General features: G+C 39.8%; 1 protein-coding gene across 2 annotated transcripts; it reads left to right on the plus strand.

The window, feature by feature from the left end:
- Nucleotides 1–5,453: 5,453 nt before the first annotated feature.
- Nucleotides 5,454–22,037, plus strand: dcp1b (decapping mRNA 1B). Of its 2 annotated transcripts, XM_037760301.1 has the most exons (12): nt 5,454–5,878; nt 6,148–6,188; nt 7,801–7,928; nt 15,311–15,377; nt 15,769–15,862; nt 15,905–15,991; nt 16,162–16,254; nt 16,903–17,728; nt 18,083–18,133; nt 18,515–18,732; nt 18,839–19,039; nt 20,086–22,037. In XM_037760301.1, the coding sequence occupies exons 1-12, from the start codon at nt 5,705–5,707 to the stop codon at nt 20,161–20,163; spliced, it is 2,058 nt and encodes a 685-aa protein (XP_037616229.1). In that variant the 5' UTR covers nt 5,454–5,704; the 3' UTR covers nt 20,164–22,037. The 2 variants fall into 2 exon arrangements, with proteins under 2 accessions (XP_037616229.1, XP_037616228.1); XM_037760300.1 differs by having other exon boundaries at nt 15,769–15,991.
- The last annotated feature ends 116 nt before the right edge of the window (nt 22,038–22,153 follow it).

The following is a 22,153-nucleotide window of genomic DNA, read 5'->3' on the forward strand; positions in this document are numbered from 1 at the left end:
ATGCATAAGTTGCATTTTACTGTTAAAGCTGTGGTCAATGCGAAGCTAATTTTAACTACTTCACTACTATTAAAAGCAGATGACTAATGGAGTAGGAAAGAATAAAAAACAAAGTTCTGCTACAGATATTTCTATTCATTTTTTTAAACTTTTTAAAAGATTTTTTTGTGAAATATTGGATACTTTTGCCTCTTTTGGCCTCATGCTGTTATGACAATTACTCCATCTGAAAAGTAGCCGAATAGTACAAGTACGTCATACTTGTACTCAAGTGTAGTACTTGAGAAAATGTACTTAGTTCCTTTCTTTTGGCTGCAGATGTCTGACTGATCAGCCCTGTGACGATAGCGAAACAGATGGACATTGAGTTTCATAATGGCGGTCTGACTCTCCCTTTCACTTTCTTGCCAAACCAGCCTCCGTTTGATTACACTGGCCAGTGAATGGACGGATAGACGGAAGAGAGGATCGAGAGAAGGAAGAACGGATGGAGGGCAGGTCGTGGGAACAGACACTTGTGCCCAGGGGACGCACAAACACACAGACTCACACACACAAATGTCCTCGGCAATCCAGCCTGCACATGGAATATCTATTCTATTTATGATCACTCTATATTTGTAGTTCCCGACCCCCTTTGTATGTGTGTGAGCGTGTGTGAGTCTTAAGCTCAGTTAGTCTCTGGGAATCTCTATACAGACAAACAAAATGCTTGTGTTTCATGTGGGAAACCAACAATCTGCTGGTCAGTCAGAGGGAAATCCCCTCATGACAGAGAGAGCTATATGCTATTCTGCTGTGCAATGTGAGATTCAGGTTTTAGGCCTTTAATGAATTAATCAAAATCTGATAGATAACACACTTAATATGAATATGAAGCTTTCTCTTGGGATCCATTCTACACTCAAATGAAGACCACAAAGACATATTTAAATGTTGCTTTAGTTAGTTAAGTTATTCCTGGTAATTTTTTTGTGCATTGGTATTTACATAATGTACATTGTCTCTCTTTTCTTCAAAATGAATAAGAAATTAAAATAAATATTACAGGGATAAAATTAAATGCAATATGAAATTTAACATTTTGAAACATTAACTACCAAAGTTGTAGAACACAGTTTATAATAAAATGTGTATTTTCGATCTTTTTTGGGGGATAGTTTTTGCCCGTAGTGTCTCCCCAGATTAGCCCTATATTGAGAAGATGGAAACCTCATGAGGCCTCACATGTTACTTGTTGAAGAGAGTAAAGCACATGCACTAATTTGCAACATAAATGAGGACCCTAATGAGGAACATAATGTCTCCACCTGGAGCCATGATGGACCCATATTGAACGCTCCAGGCAGGTCATCAATTACCCATTCAATATGTCCCTTTAACTTCAGGTCCATGTCCATCACTATGGGTGGCTTTAGCAGGACAACTAAAATCACGCATTAACACAACTTGCGATTTTTAGGTTGTAGTGGGTTGTTTTGAATCTAGAGTGAAGATACAGGTATTATATGAAACTAGAAAAACCTAAGGAATCAATTGGTACCAACTATGTCATACTAGCATGTTGGGAAAGAGGTTAAATAACGCTCTAAACTTAAGCTAAATTTTGGCAAGGAAAAACTGGCATTGCCATTTTCAAAGGGGTCCCTTGACCTCTGACCTCAAGATATGTGAATAAAAATGGGTTCTATGGGTACCCACGAGTCTCCCCTTTACAGACATGCCCACTTTATGATAATCACATGCAGTTTGGGGCAAGTCAAAGTCAAGTTTTCAGCGATTGACAGCCCTAGATGTTTTGTTTCAAGAGGCCTCACTTGATACAAGATTTATTTAAAATTTGTAAAAGTTGACTTTGATGTGTCTTTCATTTTCCATTGCAGTACAATACTAATTACTCAACTTGATCTAAGATCCATCATCTATTAACAAATAGCATGTCTGATGTAACAATGCACATCCTCCCCTTGTTGAATTTCAACACGCTGCCTTTCGGCTATATCCCATTATCCTTCCTGCCTGTGAGCCAATCATCAGCCTCTCTTGGCCTATCCCCACCAATCACAGTCAAGTGCTCAATCTTCACTGAATGGTTATTGACGGTATCGACCTGCTGATGTTTAACTCATTAGCCTCATCATCGACAAACATGTAGCCCCTAGCAAATACAGTAGATAGATACCACCCTGACGAATAGACAGATATACCTTGAAACACACACATACACATACAGTACTGTACACTACCACCCTGACAAAGTAATAGACATACTTTCAAAGGACAAACAGGGCCATACTGAATGCCAAAGCAGCTATTTTCACGGCAATGGAGAGGCAGAACGTGTCATAATCTGACCTGGAAGTGCTTCATTCACATTTAAGAGGAGAAGTTGTTTAAAGCAGATGTTTTCATCCAGTCAGTGCTGCTTTAAGCGAGCGAGCAGTTGGATGGCCATTGTTTCGTCTCAAGGACGCTCTGACACGGCTGTTGATGGATGCACACCAGCTGTTGTACATCTCTGTGACAGTATAAATCGAATTACTGAAACAGCTATCACAGCAGCACACAGCAGAGGAGAGGAGCAGTGCCCGTTTTATAGGCCATATAATTCTAAATAGTGCTAATTTAGTGATAAAAGAGGAATCCATGTATGTCTTAATCAGTGGTTGTAGGCTAAGTCTAATCGAGTGGGTGATTTCATAAGATGTAATCTGCTATAAAATGCATACAGAGTGAAGTGGCCACTTGAAGAGATGGCTATGTCCCTTCAAGTACCCTCGCAACAGATATGTTGAACTGAATATGGAGATTGATTCGACATATGATATTGTGTGATGTGGATATAGCTGATATGGATTTCAAGAATTTGCAAGTCCTGTTCCTGTATCAGTTACAGTTTTTGTCCTTGAGTATTCATCTCCGGAAGGATGTGTCTAATTTCTGAACCCTAGAGCTGGCGCATCGTAAATTGTTGCTAAAATACTGCATCTGAATTAACCTTAAGGACCTAAAGAGGAACCGCATAAAGACACAGGGACAGCAGCATTTTTTTGAAGGTGAAAGTGAAATATAATAACCAGAAAATGACAAGTTTAAACCATTGCACATGGAGGAAATGTAGCCTGCACCATTGTACATTTTAAACTATGCTCAAAAAAATTGTCTTAACATGGGCCCATGACCGAGGTACTAAATTACACTTTCCAAAGAATATATGCCTCATTTGCTTGTGTCTATTCCTTCATCACCCATTGACAAATAGCTGGAAAACCAACTGCAGTAACTCAATACAAATAAAAACATGCTGTATTTGTTTCTATTTGGTGATTTTGTAACACAGTGTCTTAAAGCCTTTCCCCTCCCATCGAGACAAAACTCTTGGGGATATTTTACTGTACAAACACACGCACACACACACACACACACACACACACACACACACACACACACACACATGCCTTCTTGTTTTGGCTTTCAGATCAACTGCAGCCCTTGCAGTAAATGGCTATAGAGCAGGATATGGTTGTGTGTTATCCATCCCTTTGATGCCCCCTAGTGCATTTTATTGGAAATGTAACTGAGGATTGGGAGACTTCAGTCAGCAGTCAGTGTGTTATGTTACTCGGCAGTCAAATAAAAGACAAAAAGGGAAACATCAGCTGCCAACTCGTATGGGGAGAAGTGACAGGGACATAAAGTTAAAGGAGAATCAAACAGGATAGCTTTCTTTGCTTACAATACTAAGGGATTCGGCAACTTTGTGTGTTTCTACCACAGACAAAATGTTTGAAAACATATATACCACTAGGATTGTAGCCCATACACCCCAGATAATAATGCATACAGTGCACTTTCATAGAGTAAGCTACTGGAGTTACCCTGCACTATACTCATTTTTAACAGTCTCTTCTGCACTATATACACTTTTTTAATAGTCGTGTATCACACAGCTGTTACCCTGCACTATATTCAGTTTTAACAGTTTTCTTTATCTCATGTATTTTTATATCGGGTATATTCTTTTGTACTTTGTACTTTGCACTACTTACGTTTTTACTGCCTTTTCACTAACATGTTTTGCACTATGGAACTGTGATGCTGGAAACTTGAATTTCCCTCGGGATCAATGAGGTTACTATCTATCTATCTATCTATCTATCTATCTATCTATCTATCTATCTACCTATCTATCTATCTATCTATCTATCTATCTATCTATCTAATATGAAAAGAAAGCTGAAACACATTCCACAACCAACTCATCGGCAATGAAATTAACCTACCTGATGTAGGCTTAAGTACTGTTTTTTTGTAAGGTGTAAAGTTAATTTAAATTAAAATATATTAAAATATAATATACCTAATGGTAGGTAGCCATGTTTCTTCTGACATTATCATAGATTGTTTGAAGAAAAAACAGTAATACTGAAAATCTCTGCAATTGTCAACAGTAATTCTCCATTGACTTTTATTAAAATCTAGAGTATTTGCTTACAATACTAAGGGATCCAGCAACTTTGTGTGTTTCTACCACACACAAAATGTTTGAAAACATATATACCACTATGATTGTAGCCCATACACCCCAGATAATACGAAAAGAAAGCTGAAACACATTCCTCATTCATTGGCAATGAAATTAACCTACCTGATTTAAGTACTGTTTTTTTTGTGTAAAGTTAATTTAAATTAAAGTAGGCCTGTAGCTATATACCTAATAGTAGATAGCCATGTTTCCAAGTACTGTTTTTATGTAAAGTGTAAAGTTAATTTAAATACAAAAACATAATAAAAAAATTATAAAAATAAAAACAAATAATAAAACAATAATATAAAAATTGTTTGAAGAAAAGAAAGTAATACTGAAAATCTCTGCAATTGTCAACAGTAATTCTCCATAGACTTTTATTAAAATTTAGAGTATTTGCTTACAAAACTAAGGGATCCAGCAACCTTGTGTTTTTGTAAAGTGTAAAGTTAATTTAAATACATAAAATAATAAAAAATAAAAATAAAAGAAATAATAAAAAATAATATAAAAATAAATGTATATACCTAATGGTAGATAGCCATGTTTCTCCTGACATTATCATGGATTGTTTGAAGAAAGAAAGTAATACTGAAAATCGCTGCAATTATCTTTGACTTTTATTAAAATCTAGAGTATTTGCTTACAATACTAAGGGATCCAGCAACTTTGTGTTTTTGTAAAGTGTAAAGTTAATTTAAATACAAAAAAAAATAAAAATAAAAATAAAAGAAATAATAAAAAATATATAAAAATAAATGTATATACCTAATGGTAGATAGCCATGTTTCTCCTGACATTATCATGGATTGTTTGAAGAAAAGACAATAACACTGAAAATCTCTGCAGTTGTCAACAGTAATTCTCCATCGACTTTTCCCAACTCGATTGATAAGGCTGATAATCTCCATCCTCGCTGCTCAACTCCTCCCGTCTGGTTGTTTACAATCTCTCTGGTTAAACATGGCCGCAGACAAACTCACTCATGGCAGCTAGCCCTCGATAACTCTCGAAAATCTTTAATTTACAAGTCTTAAGTTGCCAAAACAAAGCTAGTACGCAGTTAGAAACTTCACCGTCTCTCTCACCTCGCTGTTTGTCGTGTTGTATCGTCTTCCTGTGCCTCGTTAGCCGCTGAAGCTAAGCAGCGAGCTAACATCCTCCTATAGAGGAACAATGACAGCGACTTCTGCTGCAGCCGGCAGCAGCAGCATCAGCAGCTGTCTCACTGCGAAAGGACTGGACATCAGTCTGGCTGCCCTGCAGAGACAAGACCCCTACATCAATGACATCGTGGACGTGGCCAGCCAGGTTGCTCTGTATACTTATAACAACAGGGCCAATGAGTGGGTAAGCTTCAACTTTGGTTATGTGCTAACTTTAGCTTAGCCTCGCCAGCGTCCTCTGATAGGCGCGCGCTTTGTCACTCTGACTCTGATTCACCACCAACTGAAGTTACAGACCTCCACTGATGGCTGTTTAGGCCCGGAAGAGGTGTTTTCCACAACAATTGACACGTTTAATCCTCTCTTATTCAATCCCCTGGAATATTGTAACAATATATTTATTGTGCAACAGTATCATTTTGCTAATGTTTGTGTTGTATGTGTTTCTTTTAGGAGAAGACAGAGGTGGAAGGAACCCTTTTTATCTACACAAGGTAAATGGAGCTGATGCTGGACTCTGAGATCTTAATAAAAGGGAGCACATGACACCAGTCCTGGCATCATTGCACTGGCTTCCCCTACAATTTAGAATTTAAAATTGTACTACTCACTTTTAAAGGGACTATTTGTAACTTTCAGAAATGCTTGTTAACAGCGACACCTGTGGCCGTGAAATCAACGAAAGTCAGCGTCGGGCTCGCGCTTGCTCGCTCTAAATATACCTGAACGAGCATCGCTCAAAACAGTGAGGCGACACACGTCAGCTAAAACCACAATATCACTCTATATTTCAGCTGCTTGGCAGTAATGTTAGCTGACCAGACGAAGGTCTCTCCATGAACATGATTTAGATCTGATCCTAGTGTTGGCTTTTACTGCCTCAGCGCAGGCTGATGCAGCGGGGCTCTGCAGCGTGTCTCCCTGCTCTCTCCGCCCGCAGCCGGAGAGAGCAGAGGAGACACCGGCACCCAGTCGGTAACGAGACGATAACGTTACTAGCTGAGGAGCTCCGTCACTTCACAAGACACGGGAAACCTCTGTTGGTCTGGAGGAGCTGCAGCAGTTATTTCTGCACAAACGTCCACTGTACATTCACTAGATATACTTAGAGCTAAACTAACTCTTCTGCAGTGTGGAGTGAGCGCGCGTTCACGTCTAGAGGTGGAGCGAGCTGAGAACGCGCGCGCTCTCTCGCATATGCGAGCACGCATGTGTGGCGACCCGCTACATTTATACGCTTAAAAAGTTACAAACAGTCCCTTTAAAGCACAACTTGGTCTGACACCAGAATACATAATGGATCTCTTAACACCCTATACGCCTGTACGTGGTCTGAGATCATCTGATCAGCTATTTCTTGCTGTTCCCAGGTCCAATTTTGTGATAAGGGGTGATCATGCTTTTGCTGTCAGGGCTCCCAAACTCTGGAAAGCACTTCCTATAAAGATCATCTAACTCTGTATCCACTTAAAAAACTTTTGAAAACACATTTTTTTAGGATAGAATTCCTATAAGTAGAAGGGTATAAATATATGTATGTATACATCCGTTTCTGGACGCAAGTGTACATTTATACACATTTATGTATATATACCGTATATTTGTTTTATCGACTTGTCCTACCATTTTACCACTTCTATTATTATTGATATGTTCTGTGATGTTCTGTTTTAGCAGTTACCATATCTTTTACTTTATTTATCTGCTTTTATTGTCACAATAACATCTGTTTTGAGAAGTGGTATATAAATAAATGTATTATTATTATTATTATTATTATTATTATTATTATCTTGGTGTCTAAGGATTTTCCATGCCAAACTTTACTTAAAGTACAATTCTTAGTATGTGTTTGTTGGGAATTGCTTTAAATCTCTTCAGACATATTGAAACTGCAGCCATACCCAAATGTTAACATTAAAAATTGAGTTTATTATTATTTAGCACAACTGTTTCTCTGTAATATATCATTGTGAATATGGTAGGATATGGCATAACTGCAGTGCCTCTTGTTTCAAGTTGTGATTGACTCATTTTTGCATGAATTCTTCATTCTTATTTCTGTGCTGTATGTGTGTGTGTGTGTGTGTCCTCTTTGTATTTCAGACTGGCATCTCCCAGGCATGGTTTCACCATTATGAACAGACTCAGTATGGAGAACTTGACAGAGCCAATCACCAAAGACCTGGACTTCCAGCTCCAGCACCCCTTCCTGCTTTACCGCAATGTGCGATGTAAGGAGAAAGACACACGGATACACACAGAGACACACGTCTTATGTCTGCCCGTTCATTATTGATATCTGCAGTTGTTTGTTTGACACATTTTGTTCTCAACAAATGTTGAGCACAGCACATATACCTTTAGTGTAGTTTTATACCCTTTACCATTTCTTTTAGTGTGATATTCATTGCAGTGAATCAGAATTATCAGGGCCAGAGTGATATGTCTTAGCTGACAGTTTTATTTCCCAGTCACTTTCAATGCAGCTCATTGTGTGCTGAATATTGACCAAAATCTTAAAACATTAACGAAAAGAGGATAGAAAATTTGCAAAAGAAAATGTTTAAAAAAAAAAAAAAATGTTATACAGGGGTCAGTAACTCTAGAGTTAAACAGACAGTCACCGACTGTGCAGACATAGATGACTAAACACAAGGGCTAGCCACGTAGACTAAATAGTTTGGAGATACTTTCCTGTGTTTCACAAGCAGCCAGACACAGCGAGACAAACTCTTTGAAAGGTGGAGACAAAGACAAATAGGAAATGAGAGAAAACAAGAGATAGACAGAGAGATATGCATATACAGTATGCTCATCAGATTGTGTATATTTTACCTCAAAATCCACATGAGACCTTGTCTTTGTCACCTCACACTTAGAAATGACAGGTGTATCTATAGCCACAGGGAGGAAGTTAGATAAAAGACTAACAATTTGATAGAGTGGCCAAAGTGTGTGTAGCATGCTGTTCATTTGAGTGGGAACCGTTAGTTCCATATATGGAGCAGAGGCATTGTGGCGGTGACTCCAATTCTGTCAGCCTGTCTGTCTCTGAGACCTACATCTGGCTCACACACACACACACACACACACACACGTTGCACGTTGCACGTTGCAAGAGCCTGACAGCACTACAAAACCAGCCAGCAGAGATTAGATACACCACAACAGTCACTGATAATATAAACATACACTCACTCAGGAATCGCTGACACACGCACACAGACCTCCCCTCCCTCTCTGTCGTGGTCTCACACTCTCCATCAGGCTCAGTGAGAGAGGCAGGTGGAATGCTGTGTTTAGATACCAGTGGATTCCTTACGCCCGCTTTGATCCCTTTACTGTATTAGTCTTACTGACACGTATACAACACCGCCATTATTAAACATCCTGAAGGCTCAGGGAAATAATCTGCGTGACATAAACTTTTCTCGGTGACCTCTTAATACCTTTTGCACCAGATTTAGAGGGACACATTAAAGATGATCTGTGGCCTCTAGACGTGGTCAGAGCCTTGGTAATGGGGAATAAATTGCAAGTGAAGTTAACAGCTAACTTTTCTTGGGACGGAAAGGAATTTAAAAACACATAAAACCAGCTCACTTGATTACTATTTCCTCTGATAAAAAGGAATAATGGGCAGGGGTTATGTAAGTTAAAGAGTGGGTGAGTACATAGCAAACCTAATGGTCAGTGGCTACAGCTGATAACACTGATAGATGGATATTAAAGCACCCAAATAAGGAGAGACGCAGTATGGTTATAATGAAACTGATTTTTATCACAATAGCTGCAATGATTCACTGGGATTGTTGGACCATAAGTTCTTTTTTAAACATGCAGAATGAGCCCGATTTTAGCTTTACATCAACATGTCAAGTTATCGTCAGTAAGCGTTTTCCGGATAATGTTGTTTCCTTTCCAGAAAACTGTATAAATGGGAACACATCTCAGCTCTTGAAAGACATTTTTCACTTGCTAACATCTGATCTGTTTAGGCCCCAGGCTGTTGGTAATGCTGCCCGCCAGTCCCGCTGTGTCGTGACCTCTGCGAGCCAGGGTCGTGGAATCTTATCATTAGATAAACATGTAGCTCTCAGTGCTGCCGTTAACTTCCTGGAATGGCAGTTGGCACAAAGTGGCACCCCGAGCTAAATATACACTGTCGAGATATACCACAGAACAGGGCAAGATTCAGGGAGGTGTACTTTGGTCTGAGCAAGTCATAATTCCTCCGAGTACAGACTAGAGGAACAGATAGAAGGCTTTTTACATTCTTTCCTATAAGCACCTACGATCCCAAGAGTTGATCTCCTAACATTAGCCGTGTTAGTGTTTTGATTGTTGGCTGTGGCTTGTGAATCTGTCTGCTCCACTAGATACTTTGACTGGTAACTAATAACTCATTTGAATGTCTTTCACTTAAAGAAACATTTGGGTGGTAAAATCATGAACATGTTCTTAAAAGTTGTGATTACAGTATTCTCAGTTTGACTCCTAGTTTATGTGCAGGACATTGATAGTTATATACGTCTCCCCGTGCCATTGAACCACTCATGCAGATTTTGGATTGCACTGTGTAGCAGTTGGGAGCTAAAGTCAACGTGAAGGGTGGTTTGCAATTTTCTATTCTCCTGTTATAAGTACTTCTAATGAAGCAGAGCCCAAAGGTGTTGACTTTGGTTTATTTATTGAAGAGCTGAAGATCTTAGTTGAGTAGTAATCTAATAATCAAAGAACAGGCAACTGTTTTGATTAGTGCTGCAACGACTAATTGATTAGTTGTCAGCTATTGAATTAATCGCCAACAATTTTGATAATCGATTAATCAGTTTGAGTCATTTTTTTAAGAAAAGAAAGTTAAAATTCTCTGATTCCAGCTTCTTAAATATGAATATTTTCTATTATTTTTTTTACTCCTCTATAACAGTAAATGGAATAATTTGAGTTGTGGACAAAACAAGACATTTGAGGACGTCATCTTGGGCTTTGGGAAACACTGATCGACATTTTTCACCATTTTATAGACCAAACAACTTATCGAGGAAATAATCAACATATTAATTGAAAATAATCGTTAGTTGCAGCCCTAGGACACAGATAGTTATATATGTCTTCCTGTGTCATTGACCCACTCATGCAGATTTTGGATTACAATACATAGCAGTTGGGAGCTAAAGTCAATTCAAAGGGTGGTTTAATTTTTTCTATACTCCTGTTATATATACTCCTAATGAAGCAGAGCTGAAGATCTTAGTTCAATAATAATCAATGAACAGGCAACTATTTTGATAATCAATTAGTTTGTTTGAGTAACTTGTAAGCATAAATGACAAACATTACCTCGTTCCAGTTTCTTAACTTTGAAGATTTGCTGCTTTACTTCGTCCTACGTGATAGCTAAAGGAATATGTTTCTTTTTTGGACTGTTGGTCAAACAAAATGAGCAATTTGAAGACGTCACCGTGGCCTTTAGAAAAGTGTGATTTCCATTTACACCAAATCATTAATTGTTTAATCGAGAAAGTAACTGAACATATACTGTATCTCCACTAGCCACATATACTGTTAACATTTGCACTCCACTCAACATGTCCGTGGCGTTGTGTATAGCAGGTGTATGGACAGTCTTACCTCCTGGTCGGACGTATGTGTATCCCAGGTCTGTCTCTGACACCATCAAGCCTTTGTATCTGACCTCAGGTTCCTCCTCCAGTCTCTCATGTTTGGGTTTCCTCTGAAACAGGCCTCTCAGCATGGCTCCGCTGGGCTCTCAGGACTCTCACAGTCTGCTAGTTATTAAGTCTCTCTTCAACTTAAAGTCGCTCCGATTATTACCTTAAATTGCAGCTCCGTTAATATCTTATCCGCTAGGAATGCCAAAGATGACGTGACACTTCCTCTGATAAGATTTGTCTTCTTCAGAAGCGAATGTTATACTGATGTGTAAATGTCCCTTTATCCAGGTCAGGCAGGGCACACATACGACTGTCACAGCGGTTGTGGCAATGCCTCCTTAGAACTGGGAATGTACCTGCAGTTAAGCGTCAGGAGGAAGGTGTATCAGTAGCGGTAATGTCTTCTTTGATGAGTTTCGGTAGCTGCAGATCTCAATATTTACTCCTCCAATGTCATGAATTCCATTCCTACAAAACCAAGGAAGTGATGGTTCTTCTCAGACAACAATAATTCCAAGCATAGATGTGCCGCTGACAAAACGTCCAGCAAACTAAATATACTGTAAAAGAATATCAACACTGCTCCTCATGACTGATGCAGAGAGCTCTCCCCACGAAGCTGATCACATACTGCAGTACACCTAATCCATCTTGGACCACGCTGCTGCTTACAAATATACGTCTGCATTTCTAACTATACGAAAGCTAAACAAAACAAACTAAGAGTAGTCCCAGTAGGGCAGTTTGGGCAAACAGCCAAACACGGGTTACTGTGTTGTCAAAGCGCATTTAATGCTATGTCGCTGCGCAAGTCAAACAAAAACGTATAAATCAGATTTACCCAACAGAGTAGTGTAAGGACAGACAATGACGTGCTGCTTCCCAGTCTTTAAAAAAAAAAATGTCTTTTTATGCATCCAAGTCCCACTGGAGTCCCGTCAGAGTCACTGTAGGTCTACAGCAGACATCACATGTGCGCCAGTGCTCACTGTTTGGCTGGTTTGTCGTAGAGGGTTTGAGCTAAAGTCCTGGATCACTTCCAAACTTCAGTAGAGGGATAGTTGCTGACGTTTCCAATACTCCTCGTTCAAAATGTAAAGGGATGCCGTCATATTCAGAATCAACATTTCCCAGTTAGTGACCCCTTCTTATAGCAGTCTTAGACGTCATCCTTGTCAGTGGTGCAGAAGTCCCTCTGCCTTTCTTCCTCTCCTCTCTCTCAGTCTCCAGTGTGGTTGACTGGAACCCTCTAACTGTCTCTAACTTTCACCCTGAAAGCGTAACCTTCTGGCCACTTCCACTTTAGTGTTGGTGCTATTGGTTGTAGTCCTCCTCCCACTCTGTCGCTCCCTCTCTCACTATCTCTCTCTTGCTCACAGGTTTTTTTTTTTATCATCTGGTTGTGGTTTAGACTATACTGGACAATTGTTTTCTTGTCCTCATCATTTTCTTCTATCTTTCCCTTTTAGTGGGAGGCAACATACTGTCGTCTTGTATCTGAAGCATCACAGGTTCCTTCCTCCCATCAATTCACTTCAATTCGACATTTTTCATTCATTGACAAAACTCAGTGTCTGTTTCCTGACAGCTAAAGAGCTCTCGGAGCTAGATGTTTCTCTCTTGGCGGGCTCGACGATAATCCCCTCTCTAACACACCTCACTTCGTCCTATTTCACATCCGTCACGCTCATATTTTTCCCCTCAATTTTCCAGCTCTCTGACTTTGACTGCGTGTCTCTCCGTCTCTGTCAAACAGTCTCATCCCCAGTGAGCACTAAACGGCTCCGGCTCTACCAGACACTCTCCCACTGCAGTTACTTATTTGGTACTGGGCGGATTTTCCCAGGCTCAACTGAACTCTGTGTGTGTGTGTGTGTCTCTGCCTCTCCCTCCATACTGACCTCAGAGGCTTGTCCAGTCTCATTTGTGGCCAAGTGTATGTTTGTGTATATTTTGGTCTGTCTGTGTGGGAATGTGTGTGTTTGATAGGACTATGGTGGTGACTTTGTCCACCTCATACAGTAGACGGCACTTTGCTCTCTGTTTTCTGTCTCTCACTCACCTCTTTCCCTTGTTAGGATTGACCTTATCTTTTCTAGAGATCCACTTTAGAAAGTATGTGTGTTGAGGTGTGAGACGATGTCCTGCTGTCTTGATTAGTCTTGACACTTTTTTTGGTACAGACTGTAATGTGTTTGAGTATCAATCACTGTTCAGTACAAAAAGCTGGCATTGAATGCTCGCTCAGATTCGTACACATTTCATCTTATTTTTCAATCACACAGTTTATGATTTAAATCATATTTTTACCAGTTGCAGTCTATATTTCATACAGGCAAAGTTCTTGTTCTGCTGCTTGTGTTAAGACAGAATTTAGCATTTGAGAAATTTGACTTTTATTTGTTAGATAAGAAAAGGGAAACACGTTTATATTCCTCAAAGTAGGGTATCCAGAAGAAGTATTGTTTTGCTACCAAAATTCAGATGACTCGTTAACACAAGTATTGAAAAACAATATGCAATACCTGAATACCTGTTTGAGTTAGGGCTGCAACTAACAATTGTTTTCATTGTCGATTAATCTGTTAATTATTTTCTCGATTAATGTATTAGTTATTTGGTCTATAAAATGTCAGAAACTGGTGAAAAATGTCGATCAGTGTTTCCCAAAGCCCAAGATGACGTCCTCAAATGTCTCGTTTTGTCCACAACTCAAAAGATATTCAGTTTACTGTCATAGAGGAGGAAAGACACCAGAAAATATTCACATTTAAGGAGCTGCAATCAGAGAATTTTGACAATTTCTTTTCTTAAAAAATGACAAATCGATTATCAAAATAGTTGTCAATTAATTTAATAGTTGAAACTAATCGATAAATCGTTACAGCTCTAGATTTAAATCATATTATTATATATTAATATATATATATATATATATATATATATATATATATATATATATATATATATATATATATATAACTAATCGATAAATCATTACAGCTCTAGATTTAAATCATATTATTATATATTAATATATATATATATATATATATATATTATCCAGTTGTAGTATTGTTTTGGTATCAAAATTCCGATACCTCGTTGACACTAGCAGGGCTCAACAATAAGAATTGTCCGCTTGCAGTAAAATGCCATGTCGGGCTAGTAAATCTAGCAACTCACTTGCCCAATCCCAATGATGGAAGTAGCTGAGGAGTGAGCCATCTCGCTTTCCTTAATTGTCTTTGGGCAAGTAGATTTCCGCCCAACCAGGCAAGTGAATAAAAAAACCCCAGTAAGGTTGAACCCTGACTGGTATTGAAAAATGATATGAAATACCTAGAGACATGTTTGAGTGGAAAAATTGAAGAAGTGGAACTCTGGGATCTGGACGTTGTTTTAGACCTTCACTGTTTTTACTTCTTGGGACTAAATTTAGTTGCTGGGCAAAATTATGAGTCTCCCCTCACTGACGGGAATTGCTCCCTCTTTCAATATGCTTTTAGGAGCCGGTGCAAAAGAAAATAGTAAAATGAGTCACCGTGTAATGTAATGCGTTGCCTTTTTCCTCCCTTGTTGACCATGTTTATGTAGCTCAGGAGCCTCCAGGGGCCCGTGTTTCACTGTATAATGGCACCGTTGGCTTCTGTTCCCGTTGGGGAATGACTCATTTTAAACCCTGGCTTTAGACCCAGCAGGGCTAATAATAGACCGTTTACATGTCTGCATTGATGTCATAGCAGCAGTTGTACGACAGCACGTCTGCGCGTTCATTTGATTGTAAGGGTAAGGCGGGTCGGAAAGCTCATTTTGTCGTCTGCTGACCTTACTGGATGGTGCGTCTCATTTTTTATTATTCCAGCGGCTAACTTTACTTCTCTCTCTCTCTCTCGTTGCTCCTCTTTGTCCCTCTCTTTCTCTCTCTCCCCCAGTGGTTATCCATGGGATTTGGTTCTACGATAAGGAGGACTGTCAACGCATTGCTCAGAGGATGAAGATGTAAGTGCTTTATGTAACCACAAAGCGTATGTATACACCACTTGAAGAAAACAAATTGAAAGTGGGATTTGGTCCACTAAACAGGGACTAGTGAGTTATGGTCCGTCAGCCACCGTGGCTGAGAGAGTTTGTTTCATATCCTAATCTGCACACGACAGAGACAGCATGTGTTTATTAATGGATCTGTGTCTGGGGGCTTAGAGCCAACACAGTGACAACCGTAGTATGTTTGAATTTGGCTCCCAGGGTGAGCGATCGTTTCTGTTACTTTGGTTTAAAACATGAATTAAAGTGGAATACTTTCATCAGGATTTAAGACAAGCATTTTACCTTTACACCTGCCTTGTATGAACCTGTATTTATTCTCACATGGACTCGTTTGTGTGTTTAGTCTTACCCAGCAGGAGCAGACCCTTGCTCAGTCTCAGGGTGGATGGTTGTCCCCAGGAGGAAGAGGAGGAGTCGTTGGAGGAGGAGGAGGAGCAGGAGTTGGAGGATTACTTGCAGGAGTACTTGGAGGAGTTGTTGGAGGAGGAGGAGGAGGAGGAGGAGGTGAAGCGAAGGGAGTGGACATCATCAAGATGTTGACCAAAGCACGCACAGAGTATGACAAGGTAGGACAACACCAGACTCTGTTGGCTTTAGGGGAACAATAGAACATTACAGATCAATATTTTATTTGATCGTTTGCATTTCCTCATACTGACCAGTAGGCGGTACAGAATCGTCTAAGATCTCCTTCTCTTCTTCTTTTCCCCCTTTCCATATGTCTCTCTACATGAAGTCTACGTCAGAGCCAAAGGAGATTGGTGGCAGCAGTGCTCTTTATGCGAACCCCAACCTGATCAAACCAATACCTGTTAAACCGAACACTCAGGTAAAACACCCTCAGCCACTTCCTGTTGCATATCGGGGTTGCATTCAGTACATCGCATTTGCTAGATGAGGCCCTTAGCGATAAAATTGGTGATCTACAGAAAGAGAGGCTATCGAATCTAGAGCTGCAACGACTAATCGGTTAGTTGTCAACTATTAAATGAATCAGCAACTATTTTGATAATCGATTATTCAGTTTGAGTAATTTTTTAAGAAAAAAAAGTCAAATTTCTCTGATTCCAGCTTCTTCAATGTGAATATTTTCTGGTTTCTTTACTTCTCTTTGGCAGTAAACTGAATATCTTTTGAGTTGTGGACAAAACAAGACATTTGAGGACGTCATCTTGGGCTTTGGGAAACACTGATTTACATTTTTCACCATTTTCTGACTAATCGATTAATCGAGAAAACAATCAACACATTAATTGACAATGAAAACAATCGTTAGTTGCAGCCCCAATCGAATCCACAGCATGAGAACAAAAGCAAGGGATCTGCTAAAGTCAAAATCAAATGGTAGTCACAACGAGTAACAGGAAGTGTGAAAAACCTTTGTAGTTAGCCTTTTTTTTTTTTTTAAATACTTCAGAAATAACCGCACCATAGTTAGTTCCAATAGTTCTCTCTTCTCTCTGTTTGTCTCCTCCAGGAAAGTGAAAGTGCTGAACCCAAGCCTCTCTCCCTGGCCACTCTTTTTGGCTCTCAACCTCAGCATCACCACTCACCCAAACCCAACCCAGTCTCTCCCATGGCCGCCCCTGTAAAGGGACCCTCACCGGGGCGAGTCACTCGCCCACCTGTAGCCCGTTCGCTGAAATACGAGGACGCAGTGAACTCTGGCAGGAGTGCGCCCTCCAAGGGAGGGAATGTCGCCATGGTAGCGTGTTCAGATGGAGCGCTCAGGGCTGTGATCGGAGGACAAACGGTCCCAAATGTTGTGGGCTTGCTGCCGAGTCCCACTAGCGCCCATCATCAACAGCAGCAGCAGCAGCAGCAGAACCAGCCTCAGCACTGCCCGGCCATCCAGAAACTCATGCAGGGACAGCGGGGAGTCGGGGTGGTCGGAGGGGTGCTACAGACCGTGTCCGAGTCCCCCGAGAACAGGCTGTGTGACAACGGGGTGCCGCTGGAGCATCACCACCTCCATCACCACCTGTACCACCATCATCAGCAGCAGCAGCACCACCTTCATCATCATCAGCAGCAGCTTCATCATCATCAGCAGCAGCAACAGCAACAGCTTCAAGCTGACCCGATCAAGAGACTTTTCCAAACCCAGCCACCTCCTCCCTCCTCCAACCCTCTGCCTCTGCAGCAGAACCCCCATCTCCCATCGCAGCTCGTAATGGTGGATTCCGTGTCGTGTTCCCACCTTCAAGCGCAACAACAAAGCCAGCAGCTGTTCTTCAGCCTACCTAAACCTCAACCAGAGGCACAGCACAACAACCAGTCAGCTCCAACTGCACAGGGAACAGGTGGGACATCTTTTATCCTATCAATACGCTATGAATAAGCAGTACTATATAAGTGTACCACATACAAGTTTCACATTATAAATAATAAGTACATTTTTTTTTTCTTTTTTTTTTGTGGCTCCAGACAGATTTTTTTATTATTTATTTATCTATTTATTTATTTAGTTATTTAGTTATTTAGTTAGTTATTTATTTTTCCTTTCTTTCTTGGTATCGTCATATTATGTGTGTGTACATGTATGTATAATAAAAAAATAAGTAAATACTATCTAATATTATAAATAATAAATAATATCCAAAAGATAAGTAACAAGTAAAAACACATTTTCAATGATATTGTTTCTGCTGTACCAGGTTTGCTGCCATCTCAGGTGACCAATGACCAAGTCCTTCAACCTTTACAAGGTATGATATCAGTTTCCTTCAAATAATTAACAGTAACTTTGTAGTTTTTGTTTTGTGACACAGATTCCAACCTTACTTTTGCACTAATTTCTGTCAAAGTGCACATAAATCTAGTTAAATTTTAGAGAAGCTGTAGAGCCACGAGTTCTATTAATTTTCACAACGCTTCTCATTTCCTTAAGTTTTGCATTTACAAAATGTATAATTTCACCATAGTATATAATGGCCATTGTAGCCTTCTGTTTCTGCATTATCTTGGAATCTATAATGTTGTGTGCTTGCCAGTGTTTGGGTGTCTGATTGATGAATATATTGACTATCTTGACCTGTTTTTAATCTGCATTATCTGTTAGAATGATTCTGATCATGCTCTCCTGTCAGGTCTGTCTTCCCAGATGCCTGGTGTGGTGTCGCCTCATGAGCTCCTGGAAAAGCTCCAGCTTGTCCAGCAGGAGCAAAGCCTGACTTCCCATGATCCCCCTCGACTCACTCCAGGACTGGCCCCACGATTCTTGGGGCCCGCTCAAGGTCAAGGTGCGGGACCAGTCCCAAACCAGACCACAGCCACAGCAGGTCAAAAGGCTGCTCTGCAGTTTCAGGTAAGCGCTATGGACTTTGTTAGCGGTTCACTTTAACCATTTGGGTTGCTAAAAAGTAGTACTATGTACTATTAAGGAGTATTAATAACTGTCCCTGTGTATTCAGGTCATCTCCCCCCAGCGGATACCAGCCACTGTGGCCCCCAACCTGCTCCTCTCTCCCAGCGTGTTCACTCAGGCAAAGCCTAGTGGCGGGTTGCCAGCGGTTACCCAGGAGAGCTCGACCCTGTCCAGACCCCCGCTGCAAAACGAGATCAGAGGCCTGTCCAGAAGCCAGCTTCAAGCCACACTGCTGCATCTGATCCAGGTAAAACATAATATTACTACGCATTATATGTCCATGGCCTCAGATCATTTCACTTTGTCCATTTGTTGTGTTTATGGAAAAGCAAGAGTACAAAGCCGGGGTTCCACCAAAAGCTCTACTTTTCAAGGATTTAAAAGGTTCCTTCAGCCCACTGTTGTCTGCGTTTCCACAGCGGTCTAAAGACCTGTGAAGATTAGGCAAATTTTGTCCGCTGACGTATGAAAAAGCAACATGACATGGGACGAGGGCTGCTAGTGGTCACAGCGGTAAACACACTCTGCAGCCTGCAGTTCAGTTTGCCCGCCCGTTTCATCTTAAAGAAAACATTGGAAAAAAAATAAACTTTAGGTTTTGTCTCACTGCGATGACATTTACTGCTGCATATATTTACTGATTCATGGTGGATGTAATGAATGAAATGCAGTGGAGGGAAATGAAACTAAGAGCGTCTGTCTCCACAGTAAATCATCTGTTGAGTGTTTGATGGTTATTTATTTGTGCTTTAGAGCGTAACCGCTGTGAAAAAATCTGAAAATAACTTTAACAGCACAGCCGCGCTGTCTCTCTTTTCTCGATCTCATTTCTTTTTTCTCTTTTCTTTTTTAAAAATGAGTCGGGGAACCGACAGCAGAGCCTAAAATTTATTTTTAATGTTATCAAACGGAGAGAAATGCTCTCCCCTCGTCCTAAAAAGATCCTAAATCGATACTAGAGTACTTCCTTTTTTATGAATGAAGCAGTACACGAGTTGAAGCAGCGGTGCTATGTGTGTTTTACCAATCAACGACAGTCATCCCTGCAAACTCCAACCAGAAAGTTCCTGTACTTTCACAAAGTACTACCCCCCGAACCAGGGCCTTTTTTGGGGGGTAAAAGAGCCCTGTAAAATGTTTCCGAAACTTAATTTACACCCTGGTTCCTGCTGTCAAAACACAATGAGTTCTTTAAAAAGGTTCTGGGGGAAAGTTCCTGCGGTGGGCTTAAGTGCAAATGAACATGCATGCACGCAAACGTACAGTATGATGATCGTTGCTTGTGTGTTTCAGACTGACAGCTCATTCCTGGACACCATCTACGAAGCCTACATCAGCCGCTTTGCTAACGACTCCAGCAGCAAGTACTGATGACTCTTCACACCCTTCTTGTCTATACATACACCCTGTCCAGAGCAGCGTGGGCTCATTCTTCAACACCTAATATGGACGCACCACTTCCTCCTCCGAATCCAATCACGCACACACACACACACACACACACACACACACACACACACACACACTCTCACTGTATCTCCTCTGCACTGTGTAACCAGTCAATATGACTCTCTTTACTTCAAGCCAAGTCTCTCTAATCGCAACAACAAAAAAAAGCAGTTATCCAAAATTATGAATATTTGTTTCCATATCAGGAAACGACTTCTCTCAATCTGAGGACCACAAATTTTTGACACAAATGTGGCATAACCATACAGTCTTTATCACCTGTAGTTAAGGGGAAATGTAGCCTATACTCTACCTACAACCTCTCTGTTTTCCCAAGTTTTAATTTAGCAGTTCCCTGCAGTACTTTTTTTTTTTTTACCCAAATGTAGCAGAATTTTATTTTAGTTTTATTTGTTTTGTTCTAATGTGTGTAGTCTTTACTCCGTCACAGTCGTCCAACACCAGCCAGCCTTCTGCGCTTTAATAAACAAGTCTTCCTAGTCTAGTGCTGAAGGATATGCTCTGACTCCACTTAGGAGATGAAATAAAAAAACATGTTAAACATGTTTTGTTTTCTGTACATTTGGAAAAGTATATTTAGATGTTATCAGAGTTTGTTGGATTTAAATTTACAATTGTTTTAAAATTAAGCTCATACTAGTTTGTTTAAGCGAGTATATTTTACTATCCAAATTCTTTTAAAGTTATTAAAATGATACCTTGTCATTCTGATTTTTTTTTCTATTTTAGTTACAGTAATATTATTATTATTATGATGATGATGAAGAATTCAAAATGACATGGTATCCATCTAACTTGAAGTAGCAAGGACAGCACAGGAGCTTGTTAACCTGGGCTACCTCACAGAGAGCTATACTTCGGAGGTGTACCTGTGTTTTTTACGTAGCGACAGATTGTCAATTTTAAAGATTAGATAATCCAGTCAGGGTTTTTTATTTCAGAAAACTCATCTTTTAACACACTGAAATATCACTGGAGTTGATTTCGCATTCATTTCCACAGTTCCTGAACATTTTGTCTGCCAAACAAAACAATTTACAGACATTCCCCTCAGGAATAAAACTCACTTTTTATCGATCAAACACTTTGTTATTCCAGTTAAATAAATGATTGGTTAAATGGAGATTTAAAGCAATAAAAACAGCAAAAAAGTATATAAATACATCCGATAAAAACTGTTTGGAGCTCACGGGCCTGTTCAAAGCAAGTATAGTCGAAAAACATGACAGAAAATGCATTTCCAAAATACTGTTTCGCTACACGCACCGCATGAAGTGTCACTCAGTTCCTCACAGAGAAGTCACAGTCAATAAAAATGTTTAGTTCGATCAGGGTAAGGGGTTTACAGTTTGTGTTTAACTCACATATAGGAAGATTATACAGTAGCAACCAGAGAGTACACAAAACAGCAGCGACAAAATAAAAAGAGAAAATACATTTCAGAAAAAAATAAAATATTTTTCACCTATTTTTGTACTCAAGCAAAATATATTGTTCTCATAGTAAAAAGAACCAGCATGTTACATTACAATTAAATGCACAGCTAACTGTAAAACTTAATTCTTATACAACATATCTGCAGTTATTTGTCAAATGCCGTTTTGTTCTTTTAATATCATCCATAATCTTTTTTTTAAACATTGTCATTTAAAATAATACATTGGAACGTCAATGGAAACATTTTTACACACTTTTTATTTCCTTTTTTTCGGGAATGTTTTGCTCTTACATAAACTGGAATATATTTTAATTGGATATTAAATGTTCTCAAACTGCCTCTGTTGTCTTTTTTTGTTGTGTCAATGGATCTGCATGGCTGACTGATATTATGATTATTAAAATTATTATTCAAGATCGATCCAGCCTCAAGTAACGGTAATCACGGTAAAGG

The sequence above is a fragment of the Sebastes umbrosus genome, chromosome 23 (genome assembly GCF_015220745.1).
Source record: "Sebastes umbrosus isolate fSebUmb1 chromosome 23, fSebUmb1.pri, whole genome shotgun sequence".
Taxonomy (NCBI): domain Eukaryota; kingdom Metazoa; phylum Chordata; class Actinopteri; order Perciformes; family Sebastidae; genus Sebastes; species Sebastes umbrosus.